Raw genomic sequence first — 23,670 nt, 5'->3', positions numbered from 1 at the left:
CATGTAATCAGCCCCTTACCATTTTCCTTTAAATCTACATTCTAGACCTCCCAATATTTAATTAAAAGGTTATTGTTACAATATTAAGAACTTAGCATATAGTAATTCATTTATTGTAACACTTTTTTAATAAATGGGTCACACGAAGAAAATTACTTGCTCGAAAATCCTTTTATTAAAATATAACTGGCATGATGCATGACGATAATTGACACGTACATACATAGGACTTCAGAAATTAGTGTGGCCCTTAACGAAAAATTGAGGGTTTTAAAAGATCACTGACTTGTAGAAGTGTAAGTGGTAGGACAGCATATTAGGTTTCAGGAGTTCGGGTGGCTAACGGAACTGAGTATAGGTAAGGATGATCAACGCTTGGTTGATGATGAACGCAAAAATATTTGGTGCACATACTGTATACACAGTTTAACTCACGTTAGATTAGGTAAGTAACATAATTGAAATATTTAGGAAACGAAGTGAAATATATTTATTATCTTTGCTAAATATACAGTATGGAGTTTAAAACTAGAACGAAATTATTATGATTAACTGCACCATTATAATAATACCTAATGTTCTAGTAACATTTTAGACACTCATATGATATCCATAATAATTAAACTCAGATGGTAGTATATACACGGTCATTCGAAAAAACTTGTGGCAGGTACTTATACACCTAACAATGGTATTGTTTCCGATCCACTAGTTAATATTCCCACGCCATGTCTAGCGAAATGATAAAATGCTAGGCCTGACCAGAGCACGATCAGAATAATGTCTATAAGTCGTATAAAAAAATTTTAATTACGAATAAATCTTCTTTAATATAACGGCAAACTGAAAAGCTACCTTTGGTCTGAGACGGATGTTGAACACTAGCTAGGTAGAAGTCTTCAACGGTAGCCCTTCTTATGAAGTTTATTAAGATATACTTCAGATTGGAACCAGCGTAATAATCGATAGGCAAGACCACCATTAATCCCGTACATATGGAACACGTGGCCAGATGGCTGAGACCAAGCAGACACAGTGCGCCCACACCTATACTGCACGCTATGATTACGAACAGCGTCCAAAAAATAGCATTATCGTGCACAGCTATAAATGTATCTAAAAGGAATGAAAACGAAGATGTTCTGTAAGCACACTTATGAACTTCATTAATAAGTAGAAACTCTTTATGGTCAAGATTTCCAAATTCATATACGAATTAATATGAGCGAATAAATGCTTGCCACGCGACATCGTCTTAGTTGCATAATTAGCGAAAGAACGTAATCAAGCAATGACAAAGGCGAATAAAGGGTGATCAAGTCGATCATCTGTCGACGAAGTAGATATAGATGCATGCACGGACCGTGTAATCTAAATACTGTATCCCAGAGCTAAGCAAATATAGGGGACACAATTAGGTAAATGCGAATCTTCCAAGCCGGTTAGATCGTTTCGTGGGAGTTCGCTATGGTTGTATGCGATCGCGATGATTTTTATTGTACGCGTGTTACGTGTGTGTAGGTCAGAACGGAGGGTGGTTATGGTGAGAAAGGTAGGAGGCAACGAGAATGCTACAGCATGGGGTGATTCGACGGGCGAAGTTTCCACATGAGCGGGTAACATTGATAAAAGCTACAGGGAGACCCTGACTGCGCCTTCATCCCTTCGCCAAACTCGAACTAACTTCAGGGGCGGTGAGCGTCCCCTCTTCCTTCACGTCCCACACCCCTTTACTCTTCGTCGTTCGCTTTTAAGCCGGCTTTCATTATTTTCCTATAATTTACTACAACCTCCGGTGATCCTCGTACGAAATCGCTTTATTTCCGGACAATTTTATTGATGTTTCACACATACTCTTTGAGCGGGAGTTTTTCCGTACCTGGGGAGTTGTAGTAAACGAGGCACGCGCTAAAGAAGCCTATCGTCATTATATTGTGTAGTGCGCGGCCCACGAGGGTAACTGAGCGTAGCCAGACAATCAGGGCTGTTATACCGAGGCTTATCAATAGGGCTATGCCAATACTAGCTGAAACAACCAAAGAAAAGTCATTTGGCATACTTGAATCCTTTATGTATATACTTGCGGTTATAAGTACATACCAAAAGATATGTAACCGAGCACTGTTCCAAAGAAAAATATCGTTATCATCGTATCAATGACTATTACTAGATGCTGGTAACTGAAAATTATCAATAATAAGCCTATCAATAGGCAAGATGCGCAGATGAATTGCGGAAAGAATCCAGCTGGAAACAAGAGTATAGCAGGAAATTATTTTTTGCTACATTGTAGTTTGTATATATTGCTCGATGAGACACATACAAAGTATTGTACATGATTCTGGATCAACTACGGGATGGCAAGCGTAAGAAAACGCCGGCACGTAGGCTGCATAATTCTCTCCATATTTGGCCACTGCGACGTAAACCGAGCCAACTCCTGTATACGCACTGAAAACTCGTCTCATCGGTGACATTACGCTGGCACTTGCTACCTAACGTTAAAATTACATACTTGACCCATCTGTTTAATATATCGATAATATTTGAATATATTTATTTCGTTCTTCATGCAATACTGTCATCAATCATGTAAATTGAGTTAAATCACCAGTCTGAACATACAATACAACTGATTAACTAGTGATTAATTGTTATTAATAGACGGAATTAGAATGTAAGACTTAAGAAATTGCAGAAGTGAAGAATGAATAACTATTATTATTACAGAGAATAATAAATTTTTACTTCAATGTATACCTCTATTCCATTGGTCTTGATATCTTGCACAGTTAACATGCTACTGATGGCGGAGAAATAACCCAGACTACTGAAGTCCTGCTCAGTTAGGAACATTTGATATATCTCAACACTGACCGGATTAGTTGTGTTACCGCATTTCGACAGTGCGATACTTTGCAACGGCATCGAGGGGGGTTGCACGTCAACGACTACCAGTTCGGGGAGTGTCTGCACCCGTGCATACGGTGCGATCTCGGTAGCGAACTCCATATTGCACCCACCCGGTACGGGTGCTGTGGAGAGAACAATGAACTGAGGCTGATCATTCTTCGCAGTGGGAGATTCACTTTTATCGAACTGCTCTTTTTACGATATTATCAATTTTATCGAATAAATCTGAATAGAATCACGCGACGACGGATGTAATTCAGTTTCAATATTTTTAAACGATGTCCTAAACGTTGGAATGTCATATGTATAGACAGCCTTAGAATCTTGTAATGCGAGCCTGACAGAAAATTAAATTCGAATCGCGTAACGGTAATTTACAAAACATTAGGTAAAATGAATCTATTCATACGAGATAAGTTTACTCACCTTTGGCATTGTAAGGAATGGCAATGAGAAGAGCTTCAATAGTTTGTGGGTTGTCATTTTTCACGAAAAACTGAGTCATTATGTTGCTGGTCAGTCTACTGAAAAGACCGACATTCGATCCGAACACGCTCCTATTCGAAACTTTATTTAAAGACTCTTCATCGTAAGCTAACGTGACATTATATTGATAAACGTGAATTTGAACAATCATGAACGCAGCACTAGATGAAACGTTTGTAATATTAAAGGAAACAGTCCTATTGCCATCGATAGATACTTGGCGTAAATATGGTGATTGTGCGTGAAAATTTGTTAAGTTCACTTGTAATATATTTACGTCTGTAAAATATATGTATTAGATTATGTTGTCCCATTGCTATTTCTCTTCGATAGTTTAATCGAAAACTTGAACAAATGTTCTAATATAAATTTTACACATGAGGAAGAAATAAAATTTGGAAATCCAGGCTTACGTATGTAAAGATAAAACAATAAAAATATTTGTTTAGATTTATTACATGATAAGATCAGGCACTGTTTACTTTTCGTCATATTTTCTATGTTTAATAATAATTGTGTTTAACTGAAAGTCGGCGATTACATACTTGCATAATTTGTAATTATGTGCACGTATAAATACGTTTTGTGCATTTCATACTTAAAATGAATATTTACAATGATGAAAATGTAATGATAATTGTATAATGTATCAAAGAAATACTGAGAATACTTACATTTCAGGAAATAAAAGAACCTTATTTATTACCTTTTACATTTACATATTCAAAACAAGGTGTTTTATCTACATATACATTAAGCCTAATCTTACGCGCATAATTGGAGATTTGGATTTCCAATGTGAACTACTGTTTTGTGTTGACACCATTCAAACGGAAATACTCAATAAACGATATAAATAGTACATCAGAACAAGAACACAGTAGGCTACACCGTGATAAGGTACGACCGGAAACCGAGATGCTAATTACTCATGAACACAAAATTTAAACTAATTAGTTTCACGATTTACGGCGAAAATTTCCCGTTGGCCCATAACGAATGAAATCCTCTGGGCGACCGACAGTTTGAGGTTATGTAGTTGCTTACCGCTAAGCGAATACGTTTCCGTAACCTTTTTCCCGGTTAGGCTGCTGACGAGGAGCAAAAGGAAGATCAGTAACTCCCCGGTAAGTGTGCGGCTCATGTCGATCGGAGTAACGAGCCGCGTGACACACTTATTCGATTAAATTGCCGCAAAGCCGAGTCGGCGTGAAGCTACGGAAAATCAGTACGGCGCAACAGCTGGTACTTGACAGTCGGCTACATGCCTGAGCACGGTATACTTCGAGTCGTCGGCTGGCTGGTAGGGCCGTCTCTTTTTAACCCGTTACGTTCTTCTCGTTCTCTGTCTTCCTCGCGCTACCGTGCGTCCCGGGTGTTTCGTGAAGTGACCGCGAGGTGGCGGTGCAGTCGGGCCAAGATGGCCACGCTGGATCAATGAAACGCGAGTAATCATAGTAAAAACAGAAATTGACAAGTGTGCAAGTGAACACCAGACATTGATTACGGTGTAAATGGACCATGGGGAAGGACCAGGAGCTGCTGGAGGCAGCGAGAAGCGGGAACGTCACCGTGGTCGAGAAGATTTTGGGTCAACGAGCGAAGAGGAGTGGTCCACTAGCAAGGTGGGTGTCACCGTACCAGACTTCGCTTTTCCTCGCTTCTTTTCCCGTTCTCTTGCACTGTTCCGCGCGAAACATGATAACCCTGATCTCTCGCGACTCCTCGTCTCGGTTCGACGAGAAACAGCCTTTGTGTCTGTCAATTCGCCGATGGATCAGGGTTACGTGGTCACGTTCCTCTCGAATCGTAGCGACGATTCGCCTTTCAATGATGAAGTGTTTACTTAGCACGGTACTGATTACGGTTACGATTGATTCCTTTCGTCTGAAACTCGAGACACGTTTGCGGTGACTTTATTACGAGTACATAACCGTGCTACACGCATAAATCGAATCGAACTTCTCATTACGCGTACCGGTATCCGCGTTAAATTATCCACGCTCGATTGATCGCTACGTTTTTCCAATTAATTCCGACAGTTCGTCGGAGATGTGCCGTTTGTACCGTTAACGTCGTTAATCCGTTCAGTTCGGTAGCTCTTGTATTAATTAAACAAGCGTGAGCCGTGTAGTAAACGATGCTACGTTGTTAACATTGTTGCTCCCATTTTTCAAACACGGTGATGAATCTCGCTTACCTACATTTTTCACATCTATCGATCGCGATGCGTTTTTAATAGCCGACCGATTTCGTGTCTCGCTACTGTTAATTGGACAAGCCAGCGTGTGTTCCATAAAGAGTAAACTGATTCTTGCTGGAGCGAAACTGGATGAATACGGCTTACGCGAACAACAGTGCATTTTCATGTAATATATATTATAAAATCGCCGTGTGAAAATAACCGCGGCCACTGTAATTTTCCTGGCCATAATCAGTTTTGCTCTAAATATCTGCAGGATATATACGCAGATTAGGTATATCGTTCAATGATTATTCATGATTTCACCGTGACCATGAATCATTCTACGAACGCGTTGCCCTGTATGCGATGATACACGCACGACATCATTATCAATTATTGAAATTAGCGATTCTTCTCCGGGGATCGCGTGTTCCTTCTTTTCGTGTTAAAGTTCTATTCAATTTACATTTTTTGTGTGCTAGAATTTAGTTTAAGTAAATGGAAAGATAACTGTTAGTCACATGGCGTTGCGTTAGCTTAAACTTAGGAGATAAAATATCGGTTGCCCCGGCGCATTTAGGAGCAGCACGTATATAAGTCTTTTCCGACTTATCGGGTTCTGCTACTTTCTATTTATGGGAGCAGATAAACGGGTTTATTTCGTGGGTAGCTATTTATTTTCAAGGGTCAACGATAAACTCCATGTAGCAGTGATAGACTAGTGAAGGCGAAAAGGCTCTCCTAACGTGTACACGTTTTTATTCTTGGTAAGTGTGGTTTGCGACGTTAAAACTGATCTTTCTCGGAAACTATCGCGTTCCATGTATTTCCACACAGTACAGAGTTTCATGTTCAACTCGTTCCAAACAGTAGTTATCCTAATAAGTTAGTCATCCTTCCGGGCTGACTGTATTCAACCTAAAAAGCGTCGTTTAAGTAATCGTGCACGTGCTCTACTGCGTACTTCTACGTAACGGGGATCAATTCGCAACGGACATAATCGAGTTCCTCGACAAATCACTGTCAGTGTTCCTAAAGTCCCGGTCGGACTCAATGAGACTCGTAACGAATATACTGTGGAATTTATGCAAAATAGAACTATTTAATAAAATGTGATTTAAATAAAAATTTCTTCCGCCATTTATTGAGTATTGTAATTGATACTTTTTATCCCTTCTTTACATTTCCACTACATTTAGTTCTTATTCTCATATTTCTACCGCATTCAATTTATAAATACATATATAACATCCCCAGTCTAGCGCGCGCTCTCTCTCTCTCTCTCTCTCTCTCTCTCTCTCTCTCTATCTTGTAGAGACTGATCGACGGGTCGAAGGTGGATCGATGGTACTTAGGAGATACGATTAATCGAAACGGTCGGTCTCGCGTCTTTATTGACCCAGTCCCGCGAACTTCTCGACAAAGACGACATTGTCGACGCTTCGCTCTCATTAATTAAGTCACACCGAATACGGCACGACGCGCCGCCGCGGCAAGAAGGCACCGTTTGTTTTTGAGAGGCCGGTGCTCCTGTACAAGTAGGAGCGCGTGCTTCGAGTGCATTCACGCATTTTAACACCGATTGTCGCTTGTGAGCAAGAACCTTTGGGGTGAGACGGAGAAGGGTGATCCAGACGAAAAAGGGTTACGGGAAGAAGGAGTAGAACCACTTTCTCCTTCTCTACTCTTTCCGAGTGAGAAGAAAAGAGGCAAAGCGAACTGGAGAGACTAGTTGAGATCGAGAGCCCTGAATTATAGACTAAATACTCCTCATAAGTTTAATTCATAGTAGGCATTATTTTAATCGACTTATGCAGATATGTGATAAATATTGCTATTTAAAATATACAAATTAATATCATATCAATTAACAGTATTTTATTTATTTAACTATAATAAAAATGAATCAACTTACTGTCCATTTAAATTATTAATCATAGTTAGAAGATAACGTATTTTTGAAAATAAGTGTCCGCACGCTTTTGTATAAGAATGTATATCACGACGAACGGGCTGCTCTTCTAACAAATTGCCTCTTTTGCTCGTCACCAGCCGTGCAACTTGTCCATAACTACAAAGCGAGCCCGCGGCAACTTTCCGCCAAAGCTCTTTACCCTTCCCTTCTATGGTTTTTGCTCTACTCCGTCCATCTCTCTTTCCTCTTTCTTCGTCTTTTATTCAGAGAGATGGTCCAAGAGATCACAGGAAAGCAATATAAAACGTTCTCGTGGCCTGGCTATAAACGACAGTCAGCGACACCCATACCACCACGAAGACGAGAAATATTTTGCGATGCTAATCGCGCCGCTCTTGTACCGAGAATGCGTTTATCCTTTGTTTGCGCAGTGTGTTGACTTTGGGTCGAGCAATAATTTTAATCACGGCCCCCGGGGGCCACGGGAAGGGCTCCCTCGCGATAGGAACGTGACCTCGGGCGATCTAGCCTCCCGCGAACCGCAACTTTTAACATCAGCGGCCGACCGCGATAACTTCGTCCCTCTTTGATGTCTCTTAGCGCACCGTTGCGTTGCGTATGACCCGTCTCGGAATGGGGAAATCCGTTTTTTAATTTATAACGATTTGAATGTTTGTCGGTTCCTAATTAAGATTTCAACCACTCCGTTTTCGTTTATTTCAGAAACATGCGAGATGAGTTTAGAAAATAATTTCAGCTTTAATCTCTACGAGGTTAATGAATTTGCATGGTACATTGAAATTTATTTATAGTCCTGAAAAATCGATATTACATTTAAACATTTTTTTCAACCAATTTTGGAATAATATCAAGGCTATATATGTATTTGGGCCAGCTTCCCAATTTTCTCGTACGTTGAACTCCGTATCGAGGTTAATCGTGCCAAAAGTGCATAATTCAAATTCCACTTCACTAGGATCCTCGCCGCCTTTTGTCTCTCTTTCTCTCTCGCAAACTTCTTCAGTTCTCACGGAAACATCGAGTTTGAGGATCACAAGATTGAACTGTACGTGTGAGAGCTCACCCCAGCGATTCTGTTACACTCGACCGATATCACTGTAATGTTTTGTTCGGTCTCTGCTCTTCCGGAAGAAGGAATCGATGCGTTAAACGACCGGCGAGGGGATAATTAGCCGACAGGCGGGGCATTCTGTCACAAGAATGTGCGCTGCGTCTCTATCACGGATCGATGGGCGATCCTCTCTTTAAAAGACAGTGGATGAGAGATGCGCGTACAGGCCGCTCTTTTCCCTCGAGGGGCGCGAAACTGCATAAAGTGCAGCTAAAAGAGAGTCCCCCCCCTCGTTCCTTTTCTCTCACCTTTCCAGAATGACACTCGGAGTGTTTGCGAAGAAGGACCTTTTCGCGACATCAGCACGTATCGTGGCCCCTCTTCCTAGCCGGAGGAATTTATCGATTGACGCTCCAACAACCCTCGCGTGTCTTCACCCTCGCCGCTTTTTGGTCCCCGTCTACCATTTCTCTCTTCGTCGTCTGGCTTCGTTTCTTGTTTCTCCTTCGGCGTCACGTACCTGCTTCTCCTCTTGTTTTCGATTATCCTCACGTGAACGTATGTACTTCGCACATATAGCTACCGTCTCTTAACTTATTGCGTTTTATTGTACCTTCCGTGACCTGCCCACCGTGTTTCTCCTTTCTTTACGACTATAGTTCTCTGCTCTTTTCTTTACGTCTGAACCAATGGTGTTCCGATAGTGACTGAAAGAGCACTGTAAGTAATTGAGATTAAGTAATTGAGATAAAGCAACTACTAAGCCTTCAGCCCTTTGGACTATTATGGCCAGCGTGACTACGGCGTTTATTTCGTTTATAGGAAATCCTACGTCGAAATGTTCAAATGTTCATTTTATAGATGCATTATACATATGTTAAAAAACAGTATACCGTATTTTGGTGTGCATTTTATATCACAGAGAATTATTGAAAATAAAAAGTTAGGAGGTTATTATTGTTCTTTATTGTTTAAAAATTATCGTAGTTGTATCTCTTTATAAACCCTTCAGTTTTGTCCAATATCTTTTTTCCATTCGTTTCAATTTATGTCTGCCCTTCTCGCGCTCCACCTTTTCCCTTGCTCGAACCACCCCTCGGTCGATCTTCCTGCTTTTCCTTCCTCGTTCGCCTCCGGCGTAAGGGCGCGTTCTCACTAAACACTCGCTTCCGCGGAACCGGAAGGGTCCGGATGAAAGTTCTCTTATCCCTCTCCGTTTTATTGCACCTCTGACCGTCGAGTGGTGAGGAAAACCGCGTAATTCAATGACACTGGTTCGCTTCGTACATTTTGTTTTAAAAGATACTCTTATGCGTTATCGACATTCTACCTTTTCCAGTGGCGCTTAGACATTTTACTATCAAAGTGTAAAAAGACGCTTGTAAATTTATTCTTTCGGATTTAAAATACTTGAATTTAACAATAAAGTTTACATTATTTATTTATTTATTTATTTATTGGTAAATTCGATTTCGTATTAACGGTTTGAAATGAAATTAAAGGTACTAAATTGAAAACGTTAATTAAAAATTTCTAAGATATTATCGTATGATTATATATAATAGATTAGAATTACATTTTAAAACATTTGCACTGACTGAAATAATTAATCGAATATCAAGGTAATTATTTTGAACCTCTGTTCAATTTTTTGAACGATGCTTGATGATTGTGAAGTATTTTCTATATACGTTTTGATATAAGTTTTTCTTTGTGCTTAATAAAGAGGTTGAAAAATAAATTAAAGGGTTGCTTAATAAAGAGTACGTGAAAAACTGTGCGCGCATTGCATCTGAATACAATGGACATCTCGAGGGACGTACGTAAAGTTGTGACTTATTGTAAGTCAAGTGCGCATCTCGGCGGTTGGTCTCTACTTGCATTCAACCTCGATTTTCTTGAAAACAAAGACCGCGCTCGAGAATGTTGCTTCATGTTTTTCATTGTTATGGCACGGTCATTCTTCTAATTGCAACACGCAATTATACCTTATGCTATGCAATATTCTTCCTTCATAGAAAATTAGGAGAGGAAAAAAAATGAGGGAACAATGCGCCAACAATTGTTTAACTCTTAGGATACTTCCAATTAGTCACTGTAAAACAAAATCTGAGAGGTTGTGAAGTAGTTCAATGGAAAATTATAATAAATTATTAAGTAAATTAAATCATGAAGAGATTCTGTAAGATTGCACAACTAACTCATTGAATTCCATAATAGAGCTTATAATAGGTATACATGTACAAGAACTTTACTTGCAGGCAGAGATGAAACAGAATATGTCCTCTCTTAGCAAATGTTCCCCTGTACTTTAGGTATAGGGATTAGGTGCCCTTCCATCATTAGCTCTATATTAAATTCTTACCTTGAAGTTAAGTGACTGAGGTGGAACTTGAAATTTCTAAGTAGTATTACGAATTGATGAATGCTGAAACTACGAAGAACAATTGGCTACTAAGGGAACCTTTGAATCAATTAACGAATTGACAAGAGATTGTCAATGGCCTAGCCTTAAGAAAAACGAACGTGTCTACGAGAGAAGAATTCCAGCTATCCTTCCAAATCTTAATTAGTTGTTAGCATTGTACATTTTGGGTTCCAATTTGATAATATTTTTAATTCATAAATAAAATGAGTTCAGATGAAACTTCAAAATGCCATAATAATATTCAGCACTAATGTGAAGCGAAATGGGAAGCTGCAAATAAATACATTCAGAAATGTTGAAACTGTACGTTTACATGGAACGAAAGCGAATGCCCACGTTCGCCCCTAGACAAGTAGTCGGGAGCATTTGACTCTTCTTTTCTCTCACTCCTGGCGCTCAGCCACTCTAGTCGCTTTTGCGAGCTACCACTCACTCTATCGTCCTTCTCCGCCTGTCGCGCCCTCGACGCCGCGCCGCGCTTGGCCCCATTCATCGAGTTTATCCGCTTGCCCAAGTTCCTTAATTAAACCCTGAAGATTGTCTGCAAAAAGGACATCGCCCAGTGCCCTCGACGTCTACGAACATTACGAATTGGACGACGGGGGACGACATGAAAGATACAGATAGTTGCGCGCCCGCGGAATGAAAGCACCCGGAGGCACCCCCGTCTGTCTGGGCATCTATAACAGCGATTTCTTGCTGGTTTTAATCAAGACTCCGAAACGATCGACGAGAAAAATGGCCAGTTTACTCGGGATAATTGTAACGAACGGTTTTTGTCCCGTTCGAGGAACAAATGGGCCACGTGTGGAAAACTGACGGGTACCGATCGCGTGTTCGCGTTTGCAATGAGGAGCAATGGGATCCGCAGCCGCGATAACGAAGCTTAAGTGGTTAAGCGATTCGAAGTTTCGTGATTGAATCGAGTGTCACGTTATAAGATTTATTTTTAGCTTCATAGGAGAGTGTAAATTAATTCAATGCATACGAAGTTCGTTTAGTAAAAGCATGTAAGGTAAAAGGTTTGGAAGTATATTATTCATATCTAGTAGCATGATTAAGAATCTTCTGTTTGCAATATATTCGTTTAAAATAATATATAGTTCAGATTGTCATCACTTTAAAAAAAGAACAAGATTAGATTATGTTCATCGAATAGTAAATTGTATCCATCTTGCAGTTTTCACCCCCAGTTCAGTATATAACATATATTTATACGGTTGTGCATACATTGCTGGCACTCAGACTGAATTTCCAACGTATGTACGCATTCGTCGGGGTTACAATCTTGTTCCCTGTGTACTCGGCTTGAAGAGGGCCGACTGCCACCCCCGGCCCGTTGTTAGAGCGCGGAAAACAAATACGCACGACTACCGTCCGCAAAAGAGAGCGAGAAAGGCGTAGTGTAGTAAGGAAGGACACAGTCGTCGCGGCGGTAGCGAAACGAAACGAGAAAAGATCGTAGAAGGGCAGGGAAATTCAACACGTGCCGTCCTGCTTTGCGTGTTAGCTCTTTCCTATTCTTCTGGTTCGGCCAAAAGCTCCTCGAAGTCCCGAGCGCGTTGCGAACGCACTCCGAGGAGCGCCCTCGAGTGTTCGTTTCTTTTTCTTGCCGCCTCGGCCCCGTCACTCGACTCTGAAGGAACACACTGTCGTCGAGGGGAGTTTGCGTTCGCGAAATCGACAGTTTCTCTGGTTTTTTGATCTTTAGTTACAATAGATTAGGGACTCGCCGGTTGCTACCCCGTTACGCCGGGAGAGTGTGCCTTGAACGATCCCGTTGAACGGTAAGCGCCGTGTGACGCGTGCCGATGATTTCAAGTGCCGGTATCCTAAAGCTTAATGACGTCTCGCTTGCTTAATGACGGCCAGAAGTCGGGCTTTGATCTGGCCCGCGGAGAAAAGGCATTCGGCTCTCGTAATTGTTTTGGGTAAACTGAATGCGATGCTTTGATGCCGGTACACCAATGGCGACGCCAACCGTCGCGTCGATTCAGACCATGTCCTTGTTAACAAGGTAAATCCCAGTCGACGGGTTTTCCTGCTTTTTTACCAGCGTCCACGTTCACGGGAATCGTTAGGAAATTACTCGAAACCGAATCTAGCGGTGATAACAATCGAATCTTTGATTCCTCGTCTTCTTTTCATATACCAAATGTTGGCACTGGTTTCTGGTATCCACATATTTTCCTATTTTCGGAAATCATACCGTTATCTTCGGTTTTCACTTCCGTATTTCAAGGATATTTCCCGTAATCATTTAACCCTTAACGCTCCAAGTGTGCCCCCCTCAAGCACCTCTCAAGCTACTCAATTATAATTAGTATAAATATTGTAATCAAAATTATATTACTCTTGAGATGAATAAAGATTGTTTTAAATGACTTTAATGTGATTATTTACACATCATTGTAGCAAAATCTGACACTTAACTTGCAAATCGAAGTATGATTAGAATAAGTTGGATTTGCCGGTCGATATTCACAATTAAAAGTCGGAGCGTTAATACATTCAATAAATATGAAGCTTACATTTCTATTGCTAAATTTTTTTCTTCCCATTCCATCATCTCGTTTTGCTCGATAGATGTATCATATTAAATATTCCTAAACATTAAACATAAATTTAATTGTATTTAATTGATACTAATACTCGCGAATGAAATCATCATCGAATATTTTTGCATATTTATTTGCGCAACTTTTAACGTAATGCAAACAAACGTGTTGACATTGTGTCGGTTTGACATACACAACCCGGCTGTCCGAACGTTTGTTTGCGAAGAACAATTTTCAACGAACGCTCGATATCCGCAAACATCATTCGCTAAGAACAGTTGCCGGTTTTCATCTACATGCATAGCCATCATTTGATCATTGTTTACCGTTACGACACTTTCACCAATCGCGTCTCTGCAAATTGGTCGAGTTAATTGGACATTTAATCGGGTTAATTTACATTGATCAATTTGCAAAATTACAACTGCATTTCTATCAACGATCACAGGTATGAAAACGTATAAACAAATGTGTTTACACATTCTTCGCTTTCTTGATGAACTTTTATATACATATAAAAAATAGCAAATATATAAGAAAGAAGATAATTTTATGCAATTATGTAATAAAAATCCGATATGCAAAAATATGCATTATGTACAAGTCATTATTTTCAAAGGCTGAAATATCATTTCTTAAATTGATATCAAGAGTTTTATTTTACGTAAAAATAACAAACAGTTGCTTGTACAAACTTAAGAGCGAAACACAGCAACTATATTCAATTATAGATTGTGCAAATGTAAGTGTTAAAGCATTTTAAATTTGATTTTTGTTTGAATTGTAAAGGCGAGTAGCTTTTCTAATATCGATACGAGAGTTACGAATGCGACAGCTCGAGGAACGTGAGTAAATATACATATTTTTATGAGCCTATCCTCATATCGGTATCGTCCAAGGACTCAGCAAATACTACCCACGTCTCACGGTTATGATGTGTATTAATCTAGCAAGTTAAATATTGCGTCCTGAGTTGTATACCCAACGGAACACTGCATCCATACTATAGTACATACAAATAATTTATATTTTTCTTATTATTATTATATATTATTTAACTGCATATGTATTTTATTTTATTTATCAAACAGATATGCCATATTTTATTGTACGTTCGCAATATAAATCAGTTCTGTATTATATGTATATTTAGTACACATACTATAACTTTATTTCAAATAAAAACCAAATCGATTCTTGAGTCCCGAGTCTTTAATATATAAAAGAAATTGCAAAGACCTGTTTATTAATTTACTTTTGTATTTTCTGCATTCAGATCATTTTTAATTATTATTTCAACGCATATAAATTAATTATCGTACATTCATATTATGATATAAATCAGAAAATTATATTAAAAAACATTTCTAATGATATTGTTCTGATAAATATACTGCAGAAAATAATTCCAAGTTTCCAATTCATACCCCGAGTGGTTATTTATATGACTTGACAAACTTCACGTACACTGAAAGAAGTCGGAGATCAAACGGGTCAGCAGAGCCCACTTTCTTGACTCTCGGCACCGTTTCGCGGCGTCGTAGGGCCCGATCATCGAATCCCGGCTTTGATCGCACGCTCCACTCGACGCTTCGAGTGTGGCTGAGTGGCCAGCCGGCTACTGAGCTTCGAGCGACGCTAATCGAATCCACTTAAGAAGAGAACACGGGATAACGAGAAATTGCTAGACTATACATATATCATCGTCCCATCTCCAAACGATCTCATATGCTTTAGGACAGATTAGAAAACTTATTCGCCAAACGAGATATTATGAACACATATTCAAGGGAAAAAATAGAGTACGTATGTGATAATTTAATTAATAAAATCGAATGTTCATTGTGTTTTTTGTGTGATCTATTACATGATTTATTGTGCAATTTATTATATAATTTTTGTATGATTTATTGTATGATTTATTTGGTGATTGGCTATATGCTTATACAAAATGATTTCTTATACGAATCTTCCAATTGAATTATTTTTGAATGTTTACGAGAGGTTTTGATGTACATTTGGAATTGTCCTAGAGCTTATGAATGGTTATGCAGAGGAGGCAACGAAAAACGTGTTATACAATGTGCTCGTGGGTCAGGACGCTAGGAGCGTTTATCCCAGCGCGAACGCAACAAAGGCGCGTAATGGGAACATGTGTTGGATGGAGGAAGCTTCATTAGCGAACCTGTTCCTGTCCGCGAGGCCCATTGTGCCAGAGGTAACGCTGTCTGGCAGTACGATATGGTGACTCGTTGCGTGGAGACCGCGATTCTTTGCCTCTGCGAGCCTGTATTGCCGCTGGGTATTAGTTACCAGCGGTAAACATGAATTCCTAATTGCGGAAATGGGCCTCGGCCGATGATCGTTAGCCCCGTTGTTCCTCGTCGACCTGACAATCGCCACTGCTTCGAAACCTTGCGACAAATTACTGCAGAGCTGATCTAGGAACAATTTTGTATTGAAAATGTGCGGTAACTGTTTTGAAAGTTCTGGAGGCATTCTTCTTGTCTATGTATAAGATAAAAATCTCCTGCAGCCTTGTGCAGCATCCTGAAGTCTGTTCTAAGGATTTTGAGATAAAAATATCGAGGTCGAATCGTTGAGCTTAAGCGTTGTAGGTTCTTATGACCTGAATTTAGTACATATTATTATTTTACTAGCTGATACACGTGTGGAAGGGTATCGCTGTTGAAGTACATTTGAAAGATAAGAAGCTTCATAGTGGCATACATTTCATTGTGATACAAATACTGCGCACTTTAATTGTGTAAATTGTTATCTATCCTTGAATGAATGCAATCTGAATGAATGACGCTTCACAATGAGTAGTTATCGCTTACACATTTTTCCACATCCTGCAGCTGATAAGCTATCAAATTATTCAACGGCCTCGTCAAGGTTATTGATTAAATATTTCTTTAAAGCATCATTTACATTCCTTGAATGAAGTAATTGAACAACTCTAAATGTATGTATTTTTATGTTTTATTTGCAGCCTACGGCGGGGTCCAGGGGCTAACGTGCAAGATGCCAGTGGATATTCCGCTCTCCATCATGCAGCTTTGAACGGGCATAAGTATGTTATAATCGAATTCTTAAGTAACAGAGCTTGGAAAAATATATTTTAGAATTCAATTAATATATTGTACGACTTTTAATTCTTTGACTGTCATACAAAATGCTCTTTTTAATTAAATAGTTTATAATAATATATTTTCATATTTTATTAGCCTATATCCTGTTAAATATCTTTAGAAATTCCACAGTCAATATATTCATCACCCTAATCCGGGTGATACAGCCCATTGAAAACTTTATGCGTCACTTGAATTTGGGTGACATAGCAGTCGAAGTCTTAAATGTACATAGAGATTTAATAAGAAACGTTCTTATAGGTTTACCTTGTACATAGATTTTATGTAAATTCTTGTGAATATTCTATTCAACCGACGATTAATCGATAGACGAGTATTCTGGCGATAATTCTAGAAACGGTTTTATCCTCAGGGAAGTGGTGAAGTTATTGCTCCAGTTTGAGGCTTCCACTAACGTCGTCGATGCTAAAGGCTCTTCGCCGCTTCATTTGGCAGCTTGGGCGGGCGACGCTGAAATCGTGCGGCTAATTCTTACCCAAGGACCTTCGATACCCAAAGTGAATCTTACGGTCAGTAGGTTTGTTCTTGTTCTTGTCTTTTCCTCTTTTAAATCGTAAATAATTATGTAGAATAATTCTATTAATAGAATATTGTTACAATAAATATTTTAAAAAATATATAAAACGTCGATGACAAAATACATATTATAATGTTTAAAGGATTAAAATTCTCGAAATTGACAAGATTGATTTGATTTCATTTAAAAATCAGCAGTTTATTTATTATTCACTTATTTTTCTTTTACTACGCAGCAATTTTTGCTGTGAATTACCGTGAGTTTTGGGTCAGAAGAGCCGAACGCCACGGTTCGAGACAAAGTGTATCCGTTAACTCGAAATACCGGCTTTGTATGATCGCAGACGAAGGACAACGAGACAGCGTTGCACTGCGCGGCACAGTATGGGCACACGGAAGTGGTGGCACAGCTGTTGCAATACGGATGCGACCCCAGCATCCGCAACAGCCGGGGAGAATCCGCGCTGGATCTCGCCGCACAATATGGCAGGTAAATTGCACGTACTCCTCTTCTTTTCCCTCGTTCCGTTCCGCTCTGTTCTGTTTTTGTTTACGTTCAAAGTTCGCTCATAATTTCGCAGCGGTGTTTATCGTTGAAATTCGCGCGAGACTGTAATTGATCGTCTGCTGCTGAAGAATCGTGAGCTCGTGATCGATCGTCGTTGAATAATCGATAACGCCGCTAATTGGCTTTGTGCTCCTTCTGTGAAATTAATTATCTTTTATAGATTGGAAACTGTGCAATTGCTCGTTAGTACGTATCCGGAGCTGATCGTCCCTCTACGGAATTCTTCCTCCTCGGTGATTTTTCCGCACACCCCGCTACATCTGGCCTCGCGAAATGGTCACAGGTGAGTTCTTGTAATCCTCTATTATTTACAACGCGAGTAGCGTTAAATATACGTACGGCGTAGCACTGCATATTATTTAATCAAGAACAATCAGTTTTATATTATAGTTTAATTAAGTGAAAGTTAAATATATAAATTTACATGCATGTACAGATTGAACGCGTACTTATTACGTCAATTATGATCGCATATCAAACAACGAAAAGTTAAATGCTCCAGTTTCTACGCAATAAGCCAAAATTGTACTGTATTTAAAAAAAAATCATTTCGGTATTCCTTATCTTAAGTTGTATTTCAGAACCGTTCGACATTCATGTATTCTTTTTATTTAATTAAATCGTGCTGATGAACATTTGAGTACGCGTGCGTGTTTGCCATCACTATCCATGAGGTCTATTATTGCATTGCAGATCGAGATACATTGCTAGCTTATTTATGATTCATGGAACCCTGCCGTGGCCCGTGTATGCGCACGGTTCCCATACACGCGTGGCACGATTAATTTGCGCTCGGCGTGTGCCATGGAAGTGTTGTCGATTTTTATCGACCGTACGTGACGCTTCCGTGAACAATTTCGTCGGCGTACAAATATTCCAAGCGTTGTTAGATTGCGAGGCTTGAGGTCCATTTATGAAATTCAAATCGAAAGTATACTGCAAAATATCTTGTTATAAAATGAAACATCTTCTAGTGTCATTAAAATATCATCCTGCAGAGTCCCTCATTTTCTCCATTACTAAACAAAGAGAAAATCTTGTCCGCCACACCTTTGTTTATTAAAGAAACAGAGGTTGGCCAGGTATCATTAGCACATTTTAAATCAATCGACTTCCTCGAAGGATCCACCCGTGGTCTCTGGCCCCTCCTTCGTAAATCCACTCGCGATACCTTTATTTTTTTTTCCTCAGAACCGTTCGCGTTAATTACCGAGCAATGTAGACGGCGCATTGTGTCCCGAAATAACAATGGACTCGTTGCAGCTAACCATAACGATGTCGAGCCATTTGCAGCGTTACCCATTAGACCCAATCAGAGAGCAGCGGCGTTGCGTAATCCCGTCGAATGCGATATGCACGTCCTCCGACTGGCACGATCCGTCGCAACCCTCTCTTGGTTACACACATCCTATATTACCTGCCTACCGATCGCCCTCTCGTCCGAGCGAATCTCCGACCGAATGGATCCCCAGCCCCTCGCTCGCTCGCTCGCTCGCCCGTTCCTCCACATCGCTGACCGCCTCTCGATTACGAGAGGATCGTATTAATCATTACCTTCGAAACGTATCGACCCAGATCGGCAGGGTTGAATCGCGGTTCAAGCGCCGAGAGCGAGCAATCGCGGGGATGTTTAATGCCCCTTTATGTACCAAGATGTCCCGACGCTTCGATAAACTTCACTACTACGATCCCGTTCTGCTCGTTGGAAAATACTTTTTAAAATGCAATCGCTAGTTTCTCTTCTCATTAAATTATATTTTTCTATTCTTCATTTTAACTACTTTATTTATTCATTAACGCCTCGGTTTCCGGCCTGGGAGGCGTGGAATATTGCCAGGGGGGGGGGGGAAATTTTTTTTAAAATTATTTTTATTTTACAAAATTAATGTTTATAATATCTAAAAATTTAAATTTTATTGAAGTTAATGACAACGCGATGAAGGCTAGGGAATTTTTATAATTCCATCAGTACTGATGAAAATTCGTTCAATTTTTGTTGACCGCATTATATTTTAACACGGTTGGAGATTTACTATTTAAGGTTTGAAATTGTGTGCAGTTAATTAGAACTATTAATTATTCCAATGCGTGCATCAACTTCCATCACGTAAAGCATGGATTTCCGGAAATGTGAATTGCATGGCAATGAACGATTTGTTTCATTGAGATACATACAAGGGGAACATGATTCAGGTGCAAGATACAATATACATACAAATGGGTTATGTTATTTTGCAATGGCATAGGATAATGCAGGATCATAAACAAATATGACTCAATTCAGTTGAACATACGGACGTATGATGGTTGAACACCAATGGAAAGCAGCGTTCGATCGATTTGCTAGTATTTACACAAATAATTGGTGATTGTTGCATCGCGCAGCAAAAATGTTCGGTTAAATAAATGATATTGCAAAGCGAGAGCCTCCGTTATTTGATTAATCGGACCGTTCAATCGGATGATGCAAGATTAAACAGATAATCGGTTACACCGACGCTTTACAATTAAATAACGAGAATGATTTTCTGCACGCACTCGGTACAATTCAACGAAACTGTTATTTCCACGTGTTTCGACGTTTCTTTTTTTTCAGTATATCCAGATATAAACTGCACAGAATGAATCTCATTAAATAAATATCATTTAAAATTATTTTTTAATTATTGATTTCATTATAAAATCTGGAAAAAAGAATATTTTAACTTGTCAAACTATAAAGATAAATTCATTTGACGATCTCCATTATACAATAAATCCATGCACGACGTGTTTTTAATCACGTCATTAAAAAACAAGTTCCATTTTCTTCTAATATAGTTGCATAAAATGTTCAGTCTAATTTGCTGTTCTTAGCGCAATTTCTTCTAATTGATCAAAAATTGGTATTTTCACCCCTTTCAAATAACTAAAGAATCACCGCAATCCTACTCGTTTCCACGATCCGGGCGGCTAACATTGAGGGAGGGAATCGTATTTAACGCTTTGCTCGGCCAATTCATTCTCATTTAGCATCGCGGCGTCACGTCCGTAATCCGGCTGGTAAGCCTTTAAAATAATCGACGTTGTTGGACAGCAGAGAACGGGGCGGTCGATCGAAAATCGTTCGTTTCGTCGATCGTGAATCGCCGCGAAACGGCAGTCACATTGTAATCGGGTATAACGTCGGTTTTTCTATGCAGCCTCGCAGCCGATAATCGCTTTAACTGACGCTGCTCGCTTATAATGCGATCGCGTCACGATACAGAGACCCGTGAATGCATTTTCTGCCGCGCGTCCCACTTCCTTTCCCCTACAACCGATGGAAATCGCTCAATTTAGCTATTTATGTCCTAGAATTTCATTATTATGATTGTAATATTATTATAGAGGCTGGGATACAACATTAGAGAGGGAGACAACCAGATTTATAATACCCGCAATTTACGATTTTCAATCAATTCTAGATCGTAATAAATGATCTGTCTTTCAAATCCTAATAATCATACTCATGAATACGTAATTTTTGGATCAAATACATTGAAACTCAAAATATAACTTGTTGAAAATGACAAGGTAAATAATGGCAGGTTTAATCATTGGCAATGTTAAATAGCGAAACTCTTGAGGACTGTCTTGTTGACAGATGGTCGCTGCATTTTAAACGCGGGAACGGTCGCGTCGCGCGAAGGCACGCTGTGAACATTTTCGCAGCACGCGTGAATCGCGAGCCTAGTGTGTACACTTATACTGTCGCGTGTTTACCGTGTTCCACTGCGGCCTGGGACCAAATGTTGAGGAACGTGACCAGGAAGCACGTATTGCATCAGCCGGGGATGCCTCTATTGCAAAAAGTATAATGTTACTTCTTTGACGGTCGACAGTTATTTTCACTGAAATTTCAGATGGAATTTTTACTCCTTCGATAATCTATTTTTATTTGTCCATATCCCTTGAAGTGTAAACTTCGTGTCATAAATTCTTTTAACACTTCACGTTTTAGTGCCTCACGTTTGCTATTCGCAATTTATACACATGTACGTTTTATGTCTGTGAACATATTAAATTATAATGTATTACATTACGTTATATGTAGTACGTGAGAGATCCAGGCAGAACTATCTGCGTAATTGAGAAACCTAAATGGTATCAGTTCTAATAAAATTTCACCAGATCGAATCTCGTCGCTGATTAGGTTGGAAAATCTGGCCGGGGATGGACAATCTCCGCGGGCAAACAGCATCGCCAGTGCTCGTGTGTACGAGCATTTTGACTGTTTGGACAGGCGCGAAACTATCGCAGTGCGCGCCGGATCTCTATCGTGTACATTCGTTTCGACGTGGGGCCGAAACGTGTACATACAAACGTAGCAAGGGATTCGGCCGTGTACGCACACTGCCGATGATTGCGTTCTCACGCACGCGTTTCACGCGCCTGAGCCGCGATATTTGGCGGACCCGGCACGGCATGGGCGGCTATGGGTGGAACAGAGAAACGGTGTAGAGTACACGGAGCAGAGGGGCGAAAGGGTTGGGAATGGGAACGAGAACGGGGCTGTAGTAATGTCTATTATCGGATTCAATATCGGTGCTCTTGGTAAGCCAGTATACAAATACCCCTATGGCACGGTAATAACAACATAGGTGCACGTGAATCCGATTCCCAGCCACGAATCCTATATGCGACGGATGGCTGCGGTCACTGCAGTCGGTGCATCGCGCGCCGACAGATACAAAACGAAATCTGGGTTTCAACGCGGTATACGATAGGACGGTGGTGGTAGTATTCGAAATGGGAAATGCGTGCAAGCGGGCTACTTTCAGCCAACGTCGGTGATCCGCGGACCTACGGTTGCACGCGAGTTGCGTTCTTCGATAGGCTCCCACCGCGCAGTTACGCTTCGCCAAATTCGAACGGTTCAAGCATATTGGAGGGTAGCAACCTCTCCGATTTACTTTGTTGATTACACGAAGCGTTGACAATATTTTGAATAATATTGTTTATCTAAATTCATTAGATAACGAATGACATTCAATATCGAATTTTACTTCACAGAAAAATTGTCATACATGCATATGCTAAATTTTCCAATGAAAAACTTGATGTTCCATCCCGGTCAGAACGCGTAATGATTATTAAAAAACGCAAATTACACGAATTTATAATTGTAACTACACAATTAATATAACAGAAATTAAATATAAAGAACGCTTTTTGTTCTCCTGTTTCAGAGCGGTGGTGGAAGTGTTGTTGGCAGCAGGTGTCGACGTGAACCTGAGGACGCCTGCGGGAACTGCAATGCACGAGGCTGCACTCTGCGGGAAGATGGAAGTAGTGCGTGCACTTCTGGACCGAGGGGTGGATTTGGGTATTCGGGACTCGCGACAAAACACGGTGCTCGATCTTCTCGGACAGTTCCCCCCGCACGTCACTCAGGATATCACCTCGGTGATAAAAAGTGCGTGGCTACGTCCATTTCTTCAGCACCTGAAAATTAGACTTTTAAGAATAAAATTTACTATACATTCGTTGTTTATAGTTTCACACAAGTATCAAGCATCGCATAATCAAATCTGAACGCATTAAACTTTAGTGTTTTGATAGGAACTTAATTTGTTTGATATGGATTCGAGTTGGTTTTGTATTATTATTAGCTAACGAGTGTGTGTATAACAGCATTCATTCGTGTTGCGTTGGTTTAATGCCGGTTTCTCATCACGTATTGATAGTATAAATTGGTAATTGACTGGCCAAATGGGTGTTATGCGAATGTGGGTGTTATGCGAATGTGGGTTATTCGGATTGCAATGAATTGAGTAGCTCAAACGTAGTAAATCATTTATAAATTTGTCTATTTAATATAGGATACCGTGAGAATTTTATCAGATTAATCGT

The 23,670-nt window shown here is 40.0% G+C and overlaps 2 protein-coding genes across 3 annotated transcripts in view; one reads left to right on the top strand and one right to left on the bottom strand.

Moving 5' to 3' along the window:
* Nucleotides 1–475: 475 nt before the first annotated feature.
* LOC108622073 (transmembrane 7 superfamily member 3) lies at nucleotides 476–4,660 on the bottom strand. 2 transcript variants are annotated; one of them, XM_018019738.2, is made up of 8 exons: nucleotides 4,447–4,660; nucleotides 3,340–3,678; nucleotides 2,761–3,035; nucleotides 2,324–2,495; nucleotides 2,101–2,247; nucleotides 1,880–2,026; nucleotides 856–1,116; nucleotides 476–784 (listed from the first exon to the last, which is right to left on the bottom strand). In XM_018019738.2, exons 1-8 carry the CDS (start codon nucleotides 4,541–4,543, stop codon nucleotides 675–677), a joined length of 1,548 nt encoding a protein of 515 aa, XP_017875227.1. In that variant the 5' UTR covers nucleotides 4,544–4,660; the 3' UTR covers nucleotides 476–674. The 2 variants fall into 2 exon arrangements, with proteins under 2 accessions (XP_017875227.1, XP_026666998.1); XM_026811197.1 differs by having other exon boundaries at nucleotides 3,340–3,470; nucleotides 4,074–4,539.
* Nucleotides 4,661–4,824: 164 nt separating this feature from the next.
* Nucleotides 4,825–23,670, top strand: part of LOC108622072 (ankyrin repeat and SAM domain-containing protein 1A) — a 67,331-nt gene continuing 48,485 nt past the window's right edge. Inside the window, 6 exon segments of the mRNA XM_018019737.2 lie at nucleotides 4,825–5,024; nucleotides 16,553–16,633; nucleotides 17,065–17,221; nucleotides 17,573–17,718; nucleotides 17,957–18,079; nucleotides 23,007–23,233. Coding sequence (XP_017875226.1) covers nucleotides 4,921–5,024; nucleotides 16,553–16,633; nucleotides 17,065–17,221; nucleotides 17,573–17,718; nucleotides 17,957–18,079; nucleotides 23,007–23,233 — 838 coding nt within the window. The 5' untranslated portion in view covers nucleotides 4,825–4,920.

The sequence above is a fragment of the Ceratina calcarata genome, unplaced genomic scaffold (assembly GCF_001652005.2).
Source record: "Ceratina calcarata isolate Rehan_Ccalc_2016 unplaced genomic scaffold, ASM165200v1 scaffold203, whole genome shotgun sequence".
Taxonomy (NCBI): Eukaryota; Metazoa; Arthropoda; class Insecta; order Hymenoptera; family Apidae; genus Ceratina; species Ceratina calcarata.
Note: the sequence above shows the minus strand (reverse complement) of the source record. Positions and strands in the feature narration are given on the sequence as shown.